The 22,367-nt window shown below is 36.1% G+C and overlaps 2 protein-coding genes across 5 annotated transcripts; both read right to left on the minus strand.

Moving 5' to 3' along the window:
* Window positions 1–387: 387 nt before the first annotated feature.
* On the minus strand, window positions 388–14,686 carry LOC112513759 (DEAD-box ATP-dependent RNA helicase 28). Of its 4 annotated transcripts, XM_025120136.1 has the most exons (21): window positions 14,502–14,686; window positions 13,569–13,925; window positions 12,225–12,269; window positions 12,088–12,142; window positions 11,927–11,991; window positions 11,606–11,712; window positions 10,521–10,602; window positions 9,614–9,787; window positions 6,983–7,131; window positions 6,528–6,623; window positions 4,793–4,895; window positions 4,624–4,686; window positions 4,438–4,499; window positions 4,132–4,228; window positions 3,009–3,127; window positions 2,881–2,923; window positions 2,438–2,539; window positions 2,052–2,141; window positions 1,856–1,930; window positions 1,479–1,747; window positions 388–633 (listed from the first exon to the last, which is right to left on the minus strand). In XM_025120136.1, the coding sequence occupies exons 2-21, from the start codon at window positions 13,881–13,883 to the stop codon at window positions 618–620; spliced, it is 2,127 nt and encodes a 708-aa protein (XP_024975904.1). In that variant the 5' UTR covers window positions 13,884–13,925; window positions 14,502–14,686; the 3' UTR covers window positions 388–617. The 4 variants fall into 4 exon arrangements, with proteins under 4 accessions (XP_024975904.1, XP_024975898.1, XP_024975890.1 ...); XM_025120130.1 differs by having other exon boundaries at window positions 11,927–11,995; window positions 12,088–12,273; window positions 13,569–13,910; XM_025120122.1 differs by having other exon boundaries at window positions 11,927–11,995; window positions 12,088–12,273.
* A 2,088-nt stretch (window positions 14,687–16,774) lies between these two features.
* LOC112502716 (ABC transporter G family member 15-like) lies at window positions 16,775–20,616 on the minus strand. The gene is made up of 9 exons (XM_025106709.1): window positions 20,309–20,616; window positions 20,137–20,216; window positions 19,592–20,053; window positions 19,090–19,212; window positions 18,861–18,992; window positions 18,351–18,635; window positions 17,910–18,182; window positions 17,723–17,830; window positions 16,775–17,473 (listed from the first exon to the last, which is right to left on the minus strand). The coding sequence occupies exons 1-9, from the start codon at window positions 20,613–20,615 to the stop codon at window positions 17,123–17,125; spliced, it is 2,121 nt and encodes a 706-aa protein (XP_024962477.1). The 5' UTR covers window position 20,616; the 3' UTR covers window positions 16,775–17,122.
* Between the last annotated feature and the right edge of the window lie 1,751 nt (window positions 20,617–22,367).

A 22,367-nucleotide genomic window follows, 5' to 3' on the forward strand; every position in this document is an offset into this window, starting at 1 on the left:
AGATTCCACTTCCTACCAACCCTTAAACGTGTAGTCAATTTTCATTTTTTTTTTCCTTCTAAAATCATCTACCCTCCCTTCACTGTTAGGTATATAACTTTAAATAAGATTTTCGTTAATTAACCCCATAACCTTCTCTCATACGCGTAAAGCCATTTTTCCTTTGGTAAATCAAGAGGTTATAGATTTAATAAAAAACCTAATTAAAGATCATATCCCTAAATGACTCTGATTGGAGATGAGCTTGGACCGCCATGGGACGAGGACGGGTTTGAAGTTGTGGTTCTGTTTTGAACGTAGGTAGGCGCATAATAGATGAACGATGGACGGCCACCGTTGATGCCATTCTTCGGGGGTGGGGGCGTTTGCGACTAGAAACATCAAGAATTTCGCTCGTCTTCAAATATTCAATTTACAAAGATGTAGGGTTTCAATGTAATTAAATAAAAACAGGAGCCAATTTTAGATCTTAAATTCCCACACTAGATTGGTGGTACAAAATCAGTTTCTCAAACCTTCCAATATCCCAACTACATTTAACCAGCAACACCAAAACTTTTGGCACCAAATGAGTTGATGCTCACATCAGAGTCGACGCCAAGCGAAGCAAAACGTAACTATCTCCGCTTGTACCTGTACCATATACAAGATTTATAATGTTACTATGTGAAGAACACCAGAAACAAAGAACAAACTGAACCAAGGGCCTGTAATCTATTGATAACATCTTGCCATCACGGTTAATCCCAGAGTGGTATACTTGCACAAACGGACTAAGGTTCTGAGGGTACTCCCGGGAACAGATCCATTGGAGACGGAGTGGGGCCCGTTTTAATACGGCAACCGCAGTAAGGGAGTTACAATCCCATTGGGCTCACTATGATCATGGGGCTTTTAAGTCAGCCATCAAACTGGCTGCCATGCACCTGATTTGCCTCTAACATGATGCTCTTGGGGTGGGGCAGGGTTGCCGATTACCAACCCTTTTGCACAAACTAGGTGGTGTAGATGAGAAGAGAGGAACCAGTTTGTGAGTGCCAATAAACTTCGCGAAGATCGAGGCTATAGTGGGTGCGGGCCAAGTTGAGCAAGCTTGGATTCCGCTCAGGTCATAAGTGCTCGGCCATTTAATAAGGAGCCAACTTCAATGTGACAAACTTGTCTGTCTCTCGTATGTGTTGTCTTCTCAGAAACAGTCAGTCTTTTGAGACAGGTAAGCTTTGCGTACATGTTACCCCCCCCCCCCCAAAAAAACCGGATTATTTAGCTAAATGACCTTAAGTTTTTTTTAAATGCATGGCCTTCTGACATATTTAAGAACGTCTTTGCCTAACACAAGAATGCCTCAAAATCTGTCACCCAAGGGGACCCTGCATTCGTCTGGAATATACCATGTCCTTTTTGTTTGTGTTTCGGTGCAAGATTGCATGAGTGGTGGTATGTTAAAGAAACCAGAATAAGTATAAAAGACTTGGTACCTTGATTTGCTCTTAAACGATGATGACTTCTTCCCACCTCCTTGGGCGCTTCTTTTTTGCTTCTTCTCGCTCATATCGCTCTGGAATAGTTCCTTCATCTCTTCTGGTCTTGATTTAGTTGAATGGGAAGGCTTCTTTGTTCTCTTCCCTGTTCTCACGGTCTTACCAGCATCAGCTGCCTTTTTAGCACCCTTTGCTGCTTTTGCACGCCGATAAGCCAGATCAACAAGAGAAATTCCAGATTTCTCTTTCTTGTTTCTAGTATCTCCCTGAAAATGGCATTTCGTAAATTCTTACTGCACCGAGTGATCAAATGGCTGTATGTGTTTCATCAACCACGATAACAAAACTAGAAATAGATTAGATTTTGCACATACCCCAGTTTCTGCTTCATCCTCCAGCATCTCTCTAGATGCTTCAAGCTTCCTTCTTTTCTTTCTAGGAAGATTTTTCTGCAAAAAAAAGTAATCATGAATTGTTGGTGTAATTCTGATTGCTTGGTTCTATTTCTTTATATATTCTATCGTGATTTCTTGTTTCATATTATAAAACCAGAGAGAGAAATATACACACCTCATGCTCTCGCTTTTTCTTTTCTTTCTTCTTACGCTCTTCAGCTTCTTCAGCACTCATGACCTGCTTTTTAGAACCTTTGCCGTTCTCCTGACATCCCGGTTGAAAAGATAAAGTACCAAGTCAAAACCAGATCAATCACATAAATACAAAATCCCTCCTATTTGAGACTAAATAGAGAATAAAGTGATATAAAGTTAAATCGAAAGAAATAGATTCATTTCCACAACGCTATAAAACTGTGACCAAAATTGAACTTGCTTAGAAGATATGAATATGTCGAATAAAACACAGATATAAAACTAAAAGAAAAATAAAAATAGCCTCCGGCTACGATATACAAAGTTAAAGAGTGGTAACTCTCAAGTCTCAAGAAATTATATTACCTTCCCAGCATTAGCGACAAGTTTTTTCTCCTTCTCTGTAACAAACCAAGTTCTCTTGGGACGAGAAAATATTTCATCTCTGTGTGTAATCATATTCTCTGCCTGCAAGTCACAAATACATGAACTCATTTAAAAACAAATCAACAATGTGAGAAAAGAGATAAATATGAAAGAGACTTCTCATTAAACATGTGTTTTTAGCTTTGCTTTATGTGTGTGTATATATATATATATATATATATATATATATTGATTACGGAAATACAATAAATGTTCCAGTAGTAAAAGAATAATGCAATTCACAGCCACATGCTACCACACATCTATTTTTCCAATTCTGGTAGGAAGATATTAAAATAGGTACCAGTTGTGTAAGTCTAGCAAAATAACAAATAAGTCCCACTATACTAACTGAATCTAGATGATAGACAGTATTTGAATACCTTATCGGCTTCCATTTCAGCCTTTCTTAGTGCCATTTCTTCCCTGAACCACCATATTAAAAAGTATTTATGTTATGAAGTAGAAATCAGAATCACAAGGATAAGTTCTAATGAAAGATGATATGAACCTCTCCTCTCTAAGAACTAATGCTACTTGATCCTCCATTTGCTCAATTATTTGACTCCATTTAGTTATTGATTGCTCAGCAACAATACGACTCTTCAGCTTTGAACCAGCTCTTTTTACCTGTGATGAAAGTACAGTCACACTAGAGGCAAAAGGCTGATTGTTGTATAAATGTACAGTCACACTTCTTAAAGAAGTTCACTGACAAGATTACAACACCAAAAGAAAACAAAAAAAAAAGGGAGAGAAGAAAGAAAGTGCAGGCAAGTCTTTCACAACCTGCCTACACCCAAATACACTAAACAGAAGCATCAAATTTCAAATTCACACCTCAAGATGAACAAGTTCTCATGCCAGATTCCAATATCCAACTGCAATGTGATTTTAACATTTTATAACTAAAGCCGCAGGGGGGGGGGTACTTTCTTGTGGCCACTTTCATCTTAACCACAAGATTCCTCAAATAAGACACACAAAAAAAGCTTATACCACAAACTACTTGGTGCAGCCAGAGAAATGAAACCCATCATAAGTTATAAGTGAGCCAACTGTAGGGCTGGACATATCAGTGATCCCACATCTACAGCCAGTTTTCTGTATATTCCAATCGACTGCGTACCCCATGCTATTATTTGCCTACCCCTACCTCTCCTGATGCCCTAGTCTTGATACTAATCTCCCCTTTCCAAGATTCTGAATTTGAGATAACAAAACCATCCAAAGGCTTCCTATTAGGTATGTAATTAGTATATTATATCACCACATATCTCAGGAAGTGCAACATTTCTTGTATTGCAGACAATTACTGAGCTCTCTCATATGTTTGAACTCCGCTCACTGCTTGTGGTGAATTGCATGCCTAGTTTCACTTTCAAACTAGTAACATAATCCCGTCTGAATTAGAGTTTGCAAGTATGGTAGCCAGAATCCCACAACTGTAAGTATGAGACTAGAGATTCGTTAACGATAACACGATCAAATTTTCGGTAGACTTATATAAGGGTAACCACAAAATACGGACTTCCAGAAAAAGGGAAGAAAATTAATGAACATCCTAACAAACCACTCAAAGGAAAAGACAGAAAATGAGAACCACAACATGTTAAGAATAGAAGTATACTCACAATGGCTTTCAGGAGGGACCGGTCATTATCGGTGACAAAAGTAACAGCATATCCTGCTCTACCAGCTCTAGCAGTCCGACCCACTCGATGAACATAACTATAAAAAACAATACAGATACAAGAATAATATAGGACAAGTATTTAGCAATCAAAGCCAGCATAAGTGTAAGAATCTTGTTATGTTGGGATCATTATTATCCTAAGGCAAATGCATACTACATCACATCGACGGGAGAACGTATAAAGAAATCATGTAGACTGCATAAACATGTCGGTAATAAACAGCAGCAATAAAGACAAACTTGCCTAGTAAGATCCCGTGGGCACTCATAGTTGATAACTGTTTGTACTCCAATAATATCAAGCCCCTGTTAACCATTAATCAGTTACGCATTCCCATTAGCACTATGTAGCATCCTTTCCATGATTTAAGCTCTTTTATGTGGCATACAAACCAACAGGCTGAAACTAACTGGAAGAGTGACAACTTACACGAGCAGCCACGTTAGTTGCTATCAAAAAATCCACTTCCTGCCTTCTGAATAGTTCCAAAGCCTGTACAGACAGCAAGGCTATTAAGGCATACAAACAACTACATTGCTTGTTCTATTTCCTACTTCCTTTTCTTTTACAGAGTATGACTTGGCAATCCATAACTTACATCTAGACGTTGAGCCTGGGTGAGATTTCCGTGAAGCTCAGCAGCTTTGAAGCCAGCTAAACCAAATAAAATCTTCAGCCTGTGTGCCGCTTGTTTTGTCCCACTATCATAGGGACAGGGACAGTAATACAAATTCAACAAATCAGGGCAAATACATTGCATAAAAGTACTACACAATTCTAAAGCAATTTCTACCATTCTTAACATAGCTCACCAGAAAATAATGTCCAACACATAAAACACCAGTATAACAAACAAGATTCACAGTTGAATTCGCTATTTAATCAGAATAGCAAGTAAGATAATTATATGTTCTATGTGATTCAGTAGCATAAACTGTGTGACTACTCCTTCCAATCATGGATGTCCCAACTAGTACCATACAAATGAGTAATGCAGGTTCAACTTGATTTCATAACTTTCAGCACACACAATCACAGCTCATTTAAGTACGTGAATACTGATAATGCATAACATCAAATGTATTTTGGACAGGTACAACACAGAATGATGAGTCCATCAGTTGGTAAGAACAAAACAAAATACGTAATATCAATGTTAATGCATCTAACAGGTGGAAGAAGACAATATGTAACGGATAAACAACAGTCAAAAACTATATGACATTTAGATGAACAAGATGATAATACTTTGATGGAGCAGGCAGGCCCAAATAGTTGCATCAAGTCAAAAACTACATGGGTCTGTTTGGTTGGATTTAATCAAGTGACAAAGGATTTCCTTTTGGATTTCCTTCTTGATCAATCACAACTGCAAGAAAAGCACTTCAAAGTGTTGATTAATCGCCAGAGATGGCTGAGGAGGCACCTCTTCTCCCGAAGTTACGGGGCGATTTTGGTTTATTATTAGGCATTTTAGGTCGTTCACCGGGGCTTCGGTCGCCGGCTCCCCTGTCATCAGGTCACCAACTTCCATATCGAACCATGAACGAAGAAAGGCATGAGATAAAATAGTGATTGCAGGCCCCAAGGAATGAAAACCAACCAAATGGAAGGAATCACATTCCTTGAAGAATATGGAATTCAAATGTGTTTTTTTAACTTCATCATAATGGCCCATTCCATTTTGTATTCTGTCGCTGCATACCAAACACTACGTAAGTGATGGCACATTTTATTGGAAAAAATATAGCTTAACATTATCACAAACAGTAACTGATATTCAAAATCAAAATCTTAGGCCAGAAGATAGAAAACTGTCACCCCACCAGGAAGCCAAACAGAGAAGTTTTCATCAAATTGGAATACAAGTTAAATAAGTGACGTTAAGTAATCTAAGGACTTTCTTCGCTTGGAGTCACTGTGGATTTATCCCCTTTAATGTTCTTCCAACACCACAACCCGAAGTATGAGGCCTACCCTCATAAACAGCATGATAGAGAAATACACCATGCTGGCATCTATGTATAGCTTTTAGAAAATTAAAATTAATTTGAAATGTTTCCATTTTCCCAACCATGACACATGCCCCTACACACATGAACAACATTGTAGAGAACTACATTATGATGGCCATTATGCAGAGCTGTCTTGCTGCCTTGAAAAGCTCCAATTTATCCAATCATGACAAGATTAAAATGATAAAGCCTGAAACACTACTGTTTTACAGTAATTTTTTTGTGTGGGTGCATGTGTGGTGGGAGGAGGTTCATGTGAATTGGCATACATATGAACCATTAATAGGCACTAAACACTTCACTAATGTCTACAGTTACCTGAATATAATCACTTTTGATGTAAATGTCTTAGAACACAACGCAAGGAGGACAGCCTCTTGATTTCCTTCCCGCATCCTCCGTATCCTAACAACCCTGTAAACAAAAAAGACGAAAAAAATTGGTAAATTTTCTCAGAAAATCTTCCTTCATATCCTGGTCACCAAAGAATGGGACAAGGGCCATTGCTCGAACATTAATCAATCAGGGAAGCTATATGAGGAATTGATGTTGGACAAACTTGTGAAGAGCTTTTACAAATGCAATCAACAGCTGCATATCATTATGTAACTGTTATCTAACAGAATATTCTCCTAAAAGCCACGTGATTACAGTTCTGATAATGCCAAGTAAAAAATAAAAAATTTGTAGGCAGCCATCTAAGTTTGAGATCAGATAGAGCAGTATGTCTCAAAAGTTTGATTATCAGTTCCCAAAAAGGTTATTGCACATACTCCTCTGTTAAGGTCGATGGGCGCTTTGTAGTTGGATCAGCAGAAAGACGCAAGGGTTTGTTCAGCAATAGTTTGATAAGCTCGTCAACTTGCTCGGTCATAGTAGCTGAAAACAGCATAGTCTGTCTACGCTTGGGACAAAGTCTCACCTGCAATGAGAACCAAAAAGAGTGAGAAAACATCATAATTTTACAACGTTCTCTACATGTAGTGATATTGTAAAATCATCACCCGACAACCCAACATATCAACATACATTGATAAAAATATCCGGATCATCCTGAGCACCAAAAAACTCATATGAAGGGAACACGAAGCTCTGAGTAGAAGGAACAGAAGAAAGAAGGGGAACACAGATGCTAAATTCATGGCGCACCAGGACTAGATAGCATAAAGAAGGCCTCTTAGCATAACATTCTACCTGTAAATTCCAAGGGAACACTGCTGAAGGCAATTAATTCCAGTACTATTCCCCTGCCCAATATTCTCCATTGAGAAACTACCAAATGCATCAAATGAAACGAGGACTAGGAGTAGCCAAAGAATGATACAATTTCATTTCAAGTACATATGACTGACTGTGCTATTCACTGTTGTTCAATGGTCAACTAGGCTTCACATAAATTTTCCAAGTCTCAAGCTCGACTCTTCTATGAACCTTTGGAATGGGACTTGCAAAGCTAAGGCCAACAGAAAATATATCAATCATCACTCAGAATTACGTGATGGTTAATTGAATAAAAACTATTGTCAATCACTTAACTAGGGGGAGAGGATACAGGGTATCTTATTCATTTAATTGCACGAACGGGTGTTGTATCTCTTTGATAAAATCTTGTGTTCAATTAGAGTAAGGTATTTCTTTTCTAACGCTGGGGATGAGTATCGGGCAATGGTGTGTACAGCATGTGAATTGACAATGGTGAGACGGTAGGTACAGCATTACAGGAGTGGAAGATTCTATGTCTTGTTATAGAGGTGTATTTGTGATAATGTGGTAGCTATCACATCTCCACGATTCGTATGCTTTATCAGCCTACAAAACAGATTGATGTTGAACTACCACTTTTGTTCTCGAAGGGATTGGTGCTTCTTACGAACCTCTTTCTATTGAACCAGTATGTGCGCTCCTGAAGATCAAGTGATTAATCTTTTGCCTAAGCCCCTTCAAATGCCATGAATCGATCCTAAATATGGCAAGTCTGGTATGTTTAATACACAATTATACATGCTCCAGCTTCCAAAGTGTAACAATTAAGAAATTATACCATGTTTTTTTTGTATTTTAAGCCATTATTGAAGTTACTCTTCATCGAGCACATTGGCCACTTCCATATTATTAATGCAACTCTTGTTCAGCAAAAGACGTGTGTTTTTTGTTAATTTCCTGTACAGGTGGAGTCCTATTCATGTTGAGTTGGGCATTCAAGAGGTGCAACTGACATCTCTTAATCTTTCCTGTTAGTGTCTTGTCCTGCATAATCAGTTTACTGAACCACTTTTCCTGTGCCCGAAAACAGAAAAGAAGCTATCTCTTTCTCTCTAGATCTGAATCTATGACAATTTGAGAAACAAAGGCTTTCTAAGAGATCAAACTCTGGAAAAGCTTAATGTGGTGGATTTCACCTGGATAGTTAGATTGCAAATGCATACATGGATCAGGGTATACCGTATGTCTACTTGTTATTAAAAACAAATACAAAAAGTTCTTTGAGGTCATAGTTTATGTCTAATGCAGCAGGTGAGGAAGCATGATGATTATAATAATTTTAATCGACATAGAAAAGAAGTGACATATGTGAAACCTAACACTTCAATGGTTAAAAATGATAGTTAAATAAACTAAAAACTGTTCCATACACTCATGAGTTCCACTGTGAAACCAAATCACAATAGACAAGTAAGAGCACCCACATGGGGCTTGCAAATGGATTGCAAAAGCAATTGCAAAAATGCAATTTTGTGCCACATAGGATTTTACTTGCAAAATTTGCAAGTCAATTTGCAAGCCACATGGCCCACTCACTTCTCTCCAATTTTATTTTTTTCTTTTAATTATTTAAATAAACTATTTTTATACAAAACAATTAATTTTATAAATTAATAATGTTAATATATTTTTAATTACATTAATTATATAATAAATTAAATTATTTTAAACATTAAATTTGATAATTATATAAAATTATATCATATTATATCATATATTAATTGTTTTAATTAACATTGAATTAAAATAAAACATGTTATTAATTAAAAAAATAATTAGAATGTATATATAAATAATTTATAAAATAGTTAATAAATGTTGTAGTGGGAACCACTTTTGAAAGTGTAGGTGACGTGGTACAGTTGAAAGTGTTGTAGATGAATTGCAGGTGTGTGGAAGATAATTGCAAAAGCTGATGTGGCACAATTGAAAGTGTAAATGGATTGCAAGGATGTGGATGGTCTAACAGCATCCTTTTAAAGTACTATCTATAAGAAATACAAAAAAAGATGAGCAGGCTCCTTATGTGCCTACTCTTGATCTTCTAGGGCACTTTAAATGACACTTGCAAGGGTATACCAGATATCCAGAAGTTAAAGATCACGAATCAAAAACAATAAACTTCAAGAATTTAGCATTACCAGCTCACGAATCTCGGCGTCAAATCCAAGCTCAAGAAGACGATCTGCTTCGTCAAGGATTAGAACAGCAAGATCATCCAAATCCACAGACATAGAATTTCGTAAATGATCTATCATACGTCCAGGTGTGGCCACAACAATATCTGGCAAGGATCTCAATGCTGCTTCTTGCACCTGACATGCATTTAGGATCATTTTTTTTAGAACATAATTTAAAATTCAAGGCAATAAAAAATTCAGAATCACCACGTTTTAAAAGGTGATTGACTACTGTTCCTGTTTTGATGTAAGAAATGTATTATTCATTTGTTTCAGTACTAGATGTTGGTTTTGCTCCTCTGTTTTCTAGCCAAATAATCAAATTATTCCCTCATGGAATCATTAATAGCATGCTGCACATACATGAACTAACTGCAGTAAATAAGGTTCACGAAATGCAAATGCTGATAGGGCTGCCAATGGATATTCAAAAATCCAAATACCGTTCACATGTATATTCATTTATATGGATATTATCCATATCCTCTTAAAGCAAATGGGATTTGTAATCAACAGAATATATCCAAATTGTAAATGGAGCCAAAATATGGTAATCATACATTCAATCCCTTCAACATCTAAACATTGTTGGATGTATCTGTTTACATATTTGATTATCTTGTACCCATATTTGATCATTATGTGTTGTTTTTGATAACTTATTTTAGCATGGTTTGGTTTTCAGTGAAATATTTGATTTCTTTTCTACTGTCAATAGCAATCATCTTCTATTGTATATTTTAGCAATCTCCAAGAAAACTTGAACAAAAGAATACTGATACTCAGATGCTGAATGCACGTTTGAGTTTGGATACTGTAATGATGTGGGTTATCAAACTGATCTGAAAATACGAGATGGTGAACAGACCTTAGTTGAGAGCCCACCAAGAACAAGGCAACATCTGATGTCCGTAATAAATTGTGCAAGTTTTCCAATCATGCTATGAATCCTGTATAGCCAAGTCAAAACACAATTTTACAAAAATCAATTGCAACGTCAAACAAGGAAGTGGGCAAAGCTTACACGACTTAAATAAAGAAGATATTAGACGCTAGTTATACTGCTCCATAACTCCAAGTAACAAAATAGCATAAATGAAAGCCTTATAGTTAGTCCTAATACATGCAATTGTCTTTGACTAAATCATATATACAAAATTACGCTCTACTCCAGCAATCAGCATTATGAGAACTTAAAAGATCACAACAAAATCAAAGTGGCCTCAGAGTTTCCAAGCATCTCACGAGCATTACATTTACCAATGCTTAAAATCTATTGCCCACTGTGCAAATATTGAAAACTACTCATTATATGCATCACTTGCCATACAATTTCTACCTATTACAAGTATCATAAGTAATCCATGAAAATACCTACCCAGACTCTTAAGGGTTATAATATAAAAGTATACACTAGATCAGTTGTAAATCATCCTAACAGAATCATACACCTTTGAATATCAAATATATAAACTTCTCCACCTGACAAGATCAGTTGAGAAAAAACTGAAATATTATTGAATAAATAAGGATTAACAATCTGAGTCACGCCATGTTAATCTAGGTGACAGAACCTAAATGGGATGTGTGCTCAGTACAACCAACTATGATAAGGGAGCATGTAACTGAATTGACAGGAATGGACAAAAGAGTGAGGAAAAACTAGCAAGTTAAAAACTTATTTTTCTATCCTTGTAAAATATTGCAGGTACCAAAAAACTAGCAACTCAAAAACTTTGCTTCCATATAACAAGTACGCTGATCAACATGCATGACACAGTAATGTTATCCTTAAAAAATATGGTAGAAAAGACAGGGCCCTCTAGAGGCATGGAAAATCATAATCATGGGAAGAATCCAATACACAGTTCAAAATATTAGTATGTCACCATCATCAAATGGATCATCAAACATCAAAGACAAACAACATGAGCTGAAAACATGAACACTTACTGAACCGCCAACTCTCTTGTAGGAGTAAGGATGAGGACCCTTATTGCAGGTCTATGTTTTGGACGAAACAATAATCTCTCTAGTGTCGGCAAGGCAAAGGCAGCTGTCTGCAAAGTTTGAACCCAAAGTATTACTCAGCTTTAATTAAGACACATCTTTAAATATTCAATAATATTTACTTATATAGATATTCTAATAATTTGCGAACTATTCACTTGACAAAATGAAGTGAGCTCTATTTATGCATAAACAATAATTTTATATCAGCAGCATCAATTATATGACAAATTATTAGACCATGATGATAGATCCGCAACATACCTTCCCAGAGCCTGTAACTGCACTACCACATATGTCACGTCCAGTCAGCGCCAATGGTATACATGCTGCCTAGATTTTAAACCTCAAAATTTAACATATGGCATATGAAAAGAACATGAAACATTTAAATGCTACCTAAGGTGGCAGTGAATGATCATAACCTGAATAGGTGTTGGCTTGGTGTATCCTAAGGCTTCGCAAGCTCGAAGCAATGGCCTGGAAAGGTGGAGATCCATGAAGGAATTAGCATGAAAGGAAACACCATCTGCCTTTGCAAAGAACTGCTTACTGTCCCCACCGCCTGCTGTAGGAGTAACCTCATCGTCTTCTTCCGGCTTAAAATCTTCCTAAAAATTGCAGTCAATTAGTTTAATATTGTGCCTTCTAGCATTACCATTTCCTAAAACAAGTTCAAGCCTTATCACAAGACATCTAGAGCACAATAATTTGACAAGATATTATGATGATACAGACCTCCAAACACACCACCGCCACCCAAAAACAGAACCCACATAATTTGGTTGATTTAATAAATGTTGGGAATTCATCCTCATGGTTACTTGAAGAACAAGCTCTTAGTCTCATCAATTTAACACAACTGATGTACAAACTAGTCGGTCTCACTCCCTAGCAGCTTCCTTAAGCATGAAAAAACGAGCTTACAGTTACATCCATCCCTCACCATGTCCTTCACTCGCTAACAGCTTATTCCTTTGAGAGCTACATGCTTGAATGTGGTGTGAAAATTTACTAATTACTGGTATCCATTTGGAATAATTCCCAAAAATTTACTTTCTCCAAAACAATAAACATTGGTTTCCTACAAATAAAAGGGTGTAGAAGGCCTCATTGCCATAAGAAATATCTTGCTCTAAGGTCACGGCTTTTTAAATATCTTTATAAGATACGAGAGCGCTACTATAGCTCCTCATGCAAAAGAGGCCTGTACTTGGAAGCTTAGTAATTATCATTGTCCCTCATAATTGTTTCTAACTTCCTGTTTTGTATTAGTAAATATTATAAAGTATTTAGAAACCCAAAATCATAGAAATTGTACCCTAAGCATTATCCAGCCATGTGTAACATGCTTGAGCATGCAGTGCAAAGCAAGTGTAGTTTTACTCCTTTCCAATACTTTACGAATAAATTTTACTCAGGGACACAATGTTATCTCTTTCATATTTTAATAAAATACACTTGTGTTGCCTTCCAAAAAAAATACAGTGGTGTTAGACACTACTTGTTAAGCGTCAATGTGCTGAGTGAGTGAACTGTAGGCTATTCGGTATGTGTTATTTTACACATTTTTATCCTTGTAGAAAGAATTAGATAAGAGCCACAAAAAATATCAACTTTCTCATATTTCCACAATAAATCCAATATTCAATAGCTTTGGAGTCAGAAGCATATAAATATGCTGCCCCAAGAAAATGAACAGCATTTTGATCCTTGATGCCAATTCTAACACCTCGCAAATTACTAATTCTATGTGGTTTGACTGAAAACTTAATACCAGGGAATTTTGTTCACAGTAATTGTTATTATTTAGTTTAATGCTGTTAGCACTTTTTCTCAAAAATAAAATACGACATATCTATTTCTAGCTCTTGTTATAACTCATTATGTAAATAATACTACTTACTTGCCGGTCTGGTTCAGAATCAGTAGAGCCATCTTCATCAACCTCGTCTTTTTCTTGTATTAAATCCGCATGACTACGTTGTTGGATGATTTTCGAGATTTTATCATCGATAGAAGTGGTGCTTCGACGAGCATGTTCCTCCGCAACTGATTCAGTATATGAAGAAAAGTCCCATGGAGATTGTGTTTTTTTATGATTTTTTCCTTTTTCTTCAACATCGCTGTTTTCTTCTTCATCATCCGCGCCACTATTAACATCTTCATAGTCAATTTCTTCATCGCTTGGAGGTTCAAATGCAAACTCTGAATCCACCATCGTTACGTTTGTATACAGCGTTGTATCCTGGATTCGCGATGTCTACGTCATATTAGTACAACTAATAAGGTATCAATTAAAACCAAATTACATCTGGACTACAATGAATGAATGGAACAAACATAAACATCTACTTGAATCAGACAACATGAAGATTAAACAGTATAATTTAATTTCAACCAGTTGCAAACACCCACTTCAAGCTGAAACCAACCATATAAATATGGAAAAGCACCTTCAACATGACATGTTCCATTTTCCAGAACAACATTCAAACTGAAACCAACCATATAATGATCACAGATTGCACAAACATCCCAAGTTTAAAGTCCCAACTAGAAAGCAGAAGCATATCAACATGACAAAAGCACTCAATAATTATCACTTTCAAAAAAATATCCAAGTTTCACACTTTCAAACAAATCAAAAGGTTTAAGTCATATAAGAAAGCAGAAAGCATTTCAACATTACAGAAGTTAACTATTTGAAATATCCGACTCAAATATCCAACCATAACAGAAGCTGAGAAGCAGATTTCAACGCTTTCAATTACCCATTTTGCTATTTTACTGAAACTGAACCCTAATACTATAGACTAACCCTATAATATCGACTTACCGAGTCTGAGAGATGAAGCCGTGAGCAGAGCAGCAACAGCACAACACGAGAGAGCAGGGCCAAAGCAGGCCGCCGGTGAGCAGAGCAGGGGGCAAACGACAGCAGCACAAGAGGAGGAGCTCGTCGGAGAGTCGAATCAAGTGGGAATTAGCAAGGAGGAAAGCCAAAACACCAATCCAAGAAGAGACTGCAAAGGGTTTCAGGGGTTTAGGTTTCAACTTCTGCCGCGGCATACTTTACGTAATTAAATAATAAATATTTGAGTAAACTACAATTTTAGTCCCTGTGGTTTGTAAAAGATTGCGATTTTCATCCTTCAAGTTTGTAATTTGTTGCTAATTTCGTCCCTATTGTTTTTATCTATCGTTATTTTCGTTCTTAAGAATAAATCTATTTAGTGCTAGAGACGAAAACAATAATAAATTATAAACTACAGGAATCATAAATAAATAAATAATGGTGAGTTGACAACGAGCAAAATTTCGACCAGATTGAAAGTGTAATTTCACAATTATAAGGATGAAAATCGTAATTTTTCTCAAACCAAATGGAAAGTCAAAAAAATTTAAAAATAGTCAAAAATTTTGGAGAATGTTTGATAGGGTATCTAAGGGTTGTTCGGTAGGAGTTTAATGGGCTATATGTCTATATAAAGTATATGACTTATTCGCACAGCCATATCCAGTCGTTCAGTATGGACTTATTCGGCCAGTCATGGGCTGAATCACTCCGCTAGGGGTATAAATGATGTGAGTCGAGCTCGAGTATCGATATACTCGACTCGAACTCGAAACTCAATTTTCAAGCTTGAATTCCTCGAAAACTCGCGAATAATAAAAATCAAAGCTCGACTTGAACTCGAATCAAATTTGAACTAAACTCAAATCAAGTTCGAACTGCAACTCGAATCAAACTCGAACTAAGTTCACCCATTGAAATTTATAAAATTTTAGGGTTTTTCTTTTATAAAATTTAACACTTAACGGTGTTCTCTTAGTTTTTACAAAATTAAAGAGATCAACTTCAAACTTAATCATCAAAAAAACAAAATTATAAATTTCATTCATCTCTCTCTTTTTTTATAACATTTTTTCTCTCTTCCTTTCCCGTCTCTCTTCCAATGTGAGAGAATTTCACTAACTTTTTTTATAGTTTTTCTTTGTTTTTTTTAATTATGATTTTTAATAAAAAAAAATGATTAATTTTTATAATAAAAAAATGCATAATTTTGTTTAAATAATTAAAAATATAAGACATTTTTATTATTTATAGGTTACAAATTTTATCATAAAAATTGATTATGTTTTAAAACTAATTACATATAAAACAATCGAGTTCTCACGAGCTTTTTGAGTCTAGTATTGGGTAGCTCAACTCGACTCGACTCGTTAATATGTTGAGTCGAGCCCGAGTTCGAGCCGAGCCCATTCGAGTCGAGTTTTGACCAAGTCGATCTCAAGTAGTTCGCGAGTTGTCTTGTATTGTTTACACCTCTACACTCAGCTACAAAAATGATGTCCTTTGTCTTACGTCAAACAATACATGAAGTAACTCCTGGTGTAGCAGTAAAAACAAGAGAAATGAATGAATTAGTAGAGAGAGAAAACTCAAGGAGATCTGGTTATTTTAAATTTTATAATAAAATAGTATTTTAATGTTGTAATCATATATCGTTAAATTTGTATCATCATATATTCATGTTAGATCAAATTGTTTTTATTTTAAAAAACTTTTATATTGATATTTCTTTAATTATTCAAAGTCAAATATTCAAACTTTTTATCAAACAAATGTTTTAATAGTGTTTCATATAGACTAGAGATAAAATTGTCATTGTTTACATTTAGATTGTTTATTATCGATCATATAAACAACTTTGTCAATACAAACAGCTTTATCCGTACAGATCTTAATAAAAAACGAACCGAACAACCCCCTAAAGCTTACCAAGTTAACACAAACGTACCACTTATACCCACCTAAAAACCTTTTTAATACATGAATAACGTATTATTTTTTAAAAAATGAAGAAAAAGAAAACCTTCTCTAAAGGACCGTCTACCAAATGCTTAACCGGGTAAGCGTTTACCAAATCATATTACCTTTCCGGATGAATATGACAAGGATCAAGAATCTTATCCGTTAAGACCTAAGGCAAGAACCGAGTGTCTTACCTTATAAGTGTGGGTGACCATTCTTACCACGATTAACGCTTGCCAAGATTAATTGTTATATACGATATTATTTTGATGGACTAAAATCTTACCTGATAAGTAATAGATAGTCTTGAATTTTACCAGTAAACATTTATCCGGATAATCGTTTAGTGAACGGCCTCGGATAAATAGATAGATGATCGAGATGAGTTTCTTTTTTAGTGATTCCGGTACCCGTTTACGCCCGATCTATGTTTAATTCATTGGTTTTGTGGATTAAAATCGAGTATTGCCTCATCGAATACAGGCCCTTCTTCTTCGTATCATAGCTTTGAACCATCAAACAGACGAAAGAGGTTTATTTGTCGATTTATCTAAGTATAAATTCGGAAAAGCGAATAATCAAAACAAAACATATAGTTCGAGGATTCTAACGAGCGTATGGTTGTAGGACGTTTTTCTAAGCTACGGAATCGGGGAACTAAGGCCCTCTTGTGAAGACAAAGGCCGAAGATTATGGTGTCGTCTAGAAGAAGGGAATCGTTTGAATGACGGCCGCTTGTTTAGACGATAAAGCGTTCTTTTTGCATACATAGACCGGAAAAACGGCGATGCTCTTTCCTTGGACTTGAGAACGATGAAGAAAATGACGCGATACGCGACAAGAATGGCGAATATGGCAAATAAGTCCCACCATTTCGAGTGATTCAACGGTAACCGGTACATTTTCGTGATCACTTCTGCTCCGGTCATTTTTGGGTCGCTCGGTGTTAGTCCGTCGAACACCAACCCTAACATGTCATTCTTGTATGCTCCCTGCATTTTCAATCAGATAATAAGATACAAGATTATAAAAGGGTCATTGGTATAGCGGTATCCGGGTTGTCGGTAAAACCCAACCTCCCGAGACACCAAAGGTTAAAACCTCGTCAAACGTGAGAAGTCTGTATGCATAAATGCTATATATGAATATTATATACTTCCACTAAAACAAAATAGGATTTATAGATTTGTTGTAGTGTTGAAAAGCGTTTGAAAGCATAAATTCAATTCGATTCGCTTTACCTGTAGCGACCATGATCCATAGTTTATATACGACACCGGATAGCGCCAAAATGGCTTTGGAAGATCGGGTAATTGGCGAAAGAAACCCGAAGTCATCATCATGATTCCCTGTAACAAATGTATGTTGTTAGTCTTACGGTACGAATATTTTGACGCTAATTTGATGATCTCGTTTTTCGGTTCTTACGATGATTCCGGCCCCGGTAACGATCCCCATCAAGAAATTGGGAACTAGCGATGCGACAACCATCATACAACTCTCGACCACTGCGATTGAGGCAAAGAGATTAAGACAATAGTAAACATATCGAGAGAAGCTGTGCCGGAATTTGACCATATTCCATGTGATAGTCCCGGTGACTAACGAAATTGCAAGCATAAACGGCAACGATGAAAGGAAGTTCGACAGTATAAACACTGCAACCCCGTAGTAGCCGTTGAGCCTTTCTCGAGTAAAAATCTGCAAGCAACAATGCAAATAACCAATTAAACAGATAGTCACACTTTAGACATTTGGTGAGGCTTGAACCCTTGACCTCCACGGAAGTTAGAATTTACCCGTAACCTAGATACCATTGAACCACTGAACTTTTGGGGAAAATTTTGATTATAAGACTTGGGAATGTACCTTCATATCTTCGATGAAAGACGGGAAGCTTCCGATGGACATGAAAACCATAAAACCGGTTATGAAACCACCGCAAGCACCACGTGCTAGGATGGCGGTGTACCCTGTACCAACGTCGAAGAAGATTGTACCAACACAAATGGATACGATTGAGTAAATGATCACCCTTAGCCAGTAATATCCGATGTCTCGGGACATGTTTATGAATGAGCGGCGAGTTAGCGTCGTGAGTTGCTTCCACCACCCTGCTTGGCTCGTAGTAACCGTGCTCGTTTGAGGCCCATTCTGGATTGAAAAAAAACTAGTCTTAGGTGCTGATTGGTTTACAGGATTGGAATTGCCAATTCCATTGACCAAATTTCATTCTTTTAAAGCCATTGGAATCTTCGAACTCCTTTCAATTCTTCCGATCACAGAATTGGTCATTCCTTGGGGTTTAGTAAAGAATGGACACATGGGAAATCGATAAATTTTAGTAACCTGAAAAGTGTTCGATTTAGAAAAACTTACAAACGTGGATATTTGTTTCATTTTCGCTTGCGTTTTCTTGGCGTATTTCGACCACTTGTATTTATCGACAAGTGTCGCTTTGATCTCCGAGGTTGAAAAGTTCTTATAAGCGTCTGATCCTTTCAGTTCTTCCTGAAGATCAACAAACATCAAAAGAATTTGCATCCACTTAGTTAGATTAGACAACGACTTCAAACTAACCGAGAAAACAAGAAGAAGAAAAACGCACGTAATGTCTTTGTGATCCTTTCAAGGTGGCTGTTACGATGTCGAAATCTGAATTGATACAACGTAGAAAATGGTCGGACGGATTTCTCTTGGTCGGACATGGAAATCCCGATTCTGCAAAGAACTGTCAAACCAAAATGAACGAAGAATTAGAACCGAAAAGATGACATAAATGAATGACATGCATGTGAGGATCAAAAAGAATCCTTTACATGCACACATGCATATATATATATATGAGACCAAGGGTTTTTCACGAGACCCGTAAGGCCAATTAACTCTTGAATTATATCTACAATCTGAACCAGATAATCCAACGGATGACACTAAAAACCTGGTGGATTATTTAGTCCATTGACAAGTTCAGTGACTTTCTACTGAATTGAAGTGGCATTCGAACGTATAGAATAAGTATGCAAAAACCTGTGAGAAGTTCATGGATATAATTTTTTTAGGATGTCATTTGTCCGACGGACCCAAAAGGGGATGTTTCTATCACGTACCGTGATAGCGTCTTTTGCTTCTCCAAAATAGACGGTTTCACCTCCGGATAACAGAAAAAGGTCATCGAACAATGCAAAAACTTCGCTACTTGGTTGATGAATCGATGAAACCACGGTTCGTCCATCACGAGCAACGCTTTTGAGAGCTTGAACCACAAAGAAAGCCGACGCACTATCGAGCCCACTCGTTGGTTCGTCAAGAAACATGAGTCGTGGTCGAACAAGGATCTCGAGCGCAATACTCAACCGCTTCTTTTCTCCGCCACTTAAGCCTCTCAAATGCCAATTTCCGATCAAACTGTCAGCACAATCCTCCAAACCCATCTCCATTATTGTTCCTTCGATAATATCCCGAACTTCCTCATTGGTTAACGAAGTCGGAAGCCTCAAATAAGCCGAGTAAGTGATCGTTTCCCGAACCGTAAGTGTTCCCATCAGTACATCTTCTTGGGTCACATAAGCCTGCAATTCTTTAACGATTTAGAAAGTGAAAAACATGCAAATGTTCTTGTAGACATTTCGTCGAACAAGTTTTAGGCACTTACAACAGCACCGTAGCTTAGTTTTTTCTTCTCGCCGTTGAGAAGAATGTCACCCGTCATCACAACATTCTTCGATAATCTATCTGTAATCATCATGATCGAGACAAACAAGATGAAAACTTTAGCAAAATAATTGGTTGGAATCTTTCGAAAAAAGGAGAAGAATCCGGAATACCAGCTAAGGAATCGAGAAGAGTGGATTTTCCAGAACCAGAAGGACCCATGATGGCCATGATTCGACCTGGTTCAGCATAACCACTGATTCCACGAATCAATCTCTTGGTATGTCCATGTCCGAAGTTCGGTAACACCACCGTTAGATCTCGCCACACCAAATACGTTGCTCGTTCCCTCATACTCGTGCTCCCACCCAAACTAAATCCGCCGCCGTCATCGTCATGATCATCCGTTTCATCACCATTGTCGCCATCGCCGCCGCGTCGGTAATAGCCACCGCTGCTACTGGCTTGTTCTATCTCCATGGATGCTTGAGCTTTGGGAAGAACAAAAGGAGATAAAATAGTGTGATCGGTGCCACTCAACGGACAACCACCTTTGAAGTAGGGGTGGCGGTGGCGCTGCATTTAATCCGTGGGACCCATACAAATATGGTTGGTTGTTGCTTTGCATTTATTAACGGTTGTTTTTTAAGAGAATTTTACTTATTCTTTTAAAATTTTAATTTTGTTACGATATTAAAAATACTTGTAAATTTATATTAATATTATAAAATATTTGACAAAAATTCTTAAAAATTATTTTTTATACATAAAGTATTGTATATCATATAATTTAAAATTCAAGATACAAATAAATTATACATAAGTACAATTTATTAAAGTTTCATGTTTAAATTCTTATAACTAACTGCGGATAAACATAAATATCATCTCAGTTTAAAATATAATTAACATATCGAGTTTTAACAAAATAATTAATTATTATTTTTATAAGAAAATTATATTATTAAACCAAATATAAATTATTCATTATTGAACCTAAATTAAATTATAAAAAAAATTGAATTAAAAAATTATACCAAAACTAGGAATTTTAAATAGTTAATTTGATATCAATATCGTTATATTTTTGTCAAAATTTTATAATATCTTCAAATTTATATTTTATTCAAAAATAAAAACATAATCGTTTTTCAAAATCATATAACACCATACTATAACATCGACTGAAATAAAAAAAAATAAAAAAATATATTAAAATCAAGATGTATCTTACTGCATTGCACGAATACCCTTCTAGTTTATTTAAATTCATGTAATTTAAATCAATAGATTATCCAATAATAATATAATATTTTTTTATTGAATTTATTATAACTTTCTCTCTTATTTTCAAGAAAAATGGCTTTACTATATTTTTATACTCGTATGATCAATCAATAATAACAGTATTAGAAAGCATATTGATCCATGTCGTTGTTATTGTCATTTTCATCGTCGTTCTCACCGTCACTGCCACTATTGAGCACGTGTAGTATCGAGCATGAATCGAACTCAATCAAGCCTGTATTTTAACATTATTTATGCTTTATCGATGTTTTCATTGAGCATGTAGAACTTTTACTGAGCACCTATCAAAAACATGTAAAACATTCATCTCTAGTCTAAAAAAACCCAGATCAATTGTAATAAACATAAAAAAACGATCATTGAACTAAGAAAACGCTAACTGACAGACCATCAGATACGGAGAAGTTCAAAACCTATATCGACGTGATGTGAATAAAACTACAAAGGTTTCAGTAAAGGGGTCAGGGAGTTCGAACATTTATTTGTAGTGAGAAACAAAAGAAAGAGATACGGGAAGCCATGATGACGTGGGGTATGAAGCGGTTTTAGACAGGGAGGGGTGTTTCGAGAAAGAGATGACTTTCTAACGTATTACTGTCGATGAGGCGCTTAAATAAATAGTGTTCTGCAATAATTTCGGAAAAAAAATGCAACTTAAAGAATACTGATTTGAGACACATTACTGCTCTTTTGAATTTTTAAGAATTAGAGTATCATAAATTAACATAAATATTAACTGATATAAGTTTTGTGTACAATGAAACTTATAAAAGATATGTCTAAACAAAGTACGTAACAATATACTGAATTAAATATACACAATTTAAAACATGAAATTTCGTTTTCTTTTTCTTATTTTAAAAGAAAAAGTGTATGTATGTATGTGTATATATATATCTATACTATATTATAAAGCATTTGACT

The sequence above is a fragment of the Cynara cardunculus genome, assembly GCF_001531365.2.
Source record: "Cynara cardunculus var. scolymus isolate 2C chromosome LG 1, CcrdV1, whole genome shotgun sequence".
NCBI classification, from domain to species: Eukaryota; Viridiplantae; Streptophyta; class Magnoliopsida; order Asterales; family Asteraceae; genus Cynara; species Cynara cardunculus.

Bases quoted from the DNA above. Each gene is read 5' to 3' on its own strand.
- LOC112513759 (XM_025120130.1), bottom strand. From the start codon at position 13,883: ATGGTGGATTCAGAGTTTGCATTTGAACCTCCAAGCGATGAAGAAATT. The intron at 7,132-9,613 runs GTAATGCTAAAT...TTCTCATTGCAG, and splicing joins ACGCCGAGATTCGTGAGCTG to GTGAGACTTTGTCCCAAGCG. The intron at 3,128-4,131 runs GTGAGTATACTT...CTTTCATCACAG, and splicing joins GGTCCCTCCTGAAAGCCATT to GTAAAAAGAGCTGGTTCAAA.
- LOC112502716 (XM_025106709.1), bottom strand. From the start codon at position 20,615: ATGGAGATAGAACAAGCCAGTAGCAGCGGTGGCTATTACCGACGCGGC. The intron at 18,183-18,350 runs GTACATTCCCAA...TGTTGCTTGCAG, and splicing joins CTTTCATCGAAGATATGAAG to ATTTTTACTCGAGAAAGGCT. The intron at 17,831-17,909 runs GTAAGAACCGAA...CATTTGTTACAG, and splicing joins TTACCGGGGCCGGAATCATC to GGAATCATGATGATGACTTC.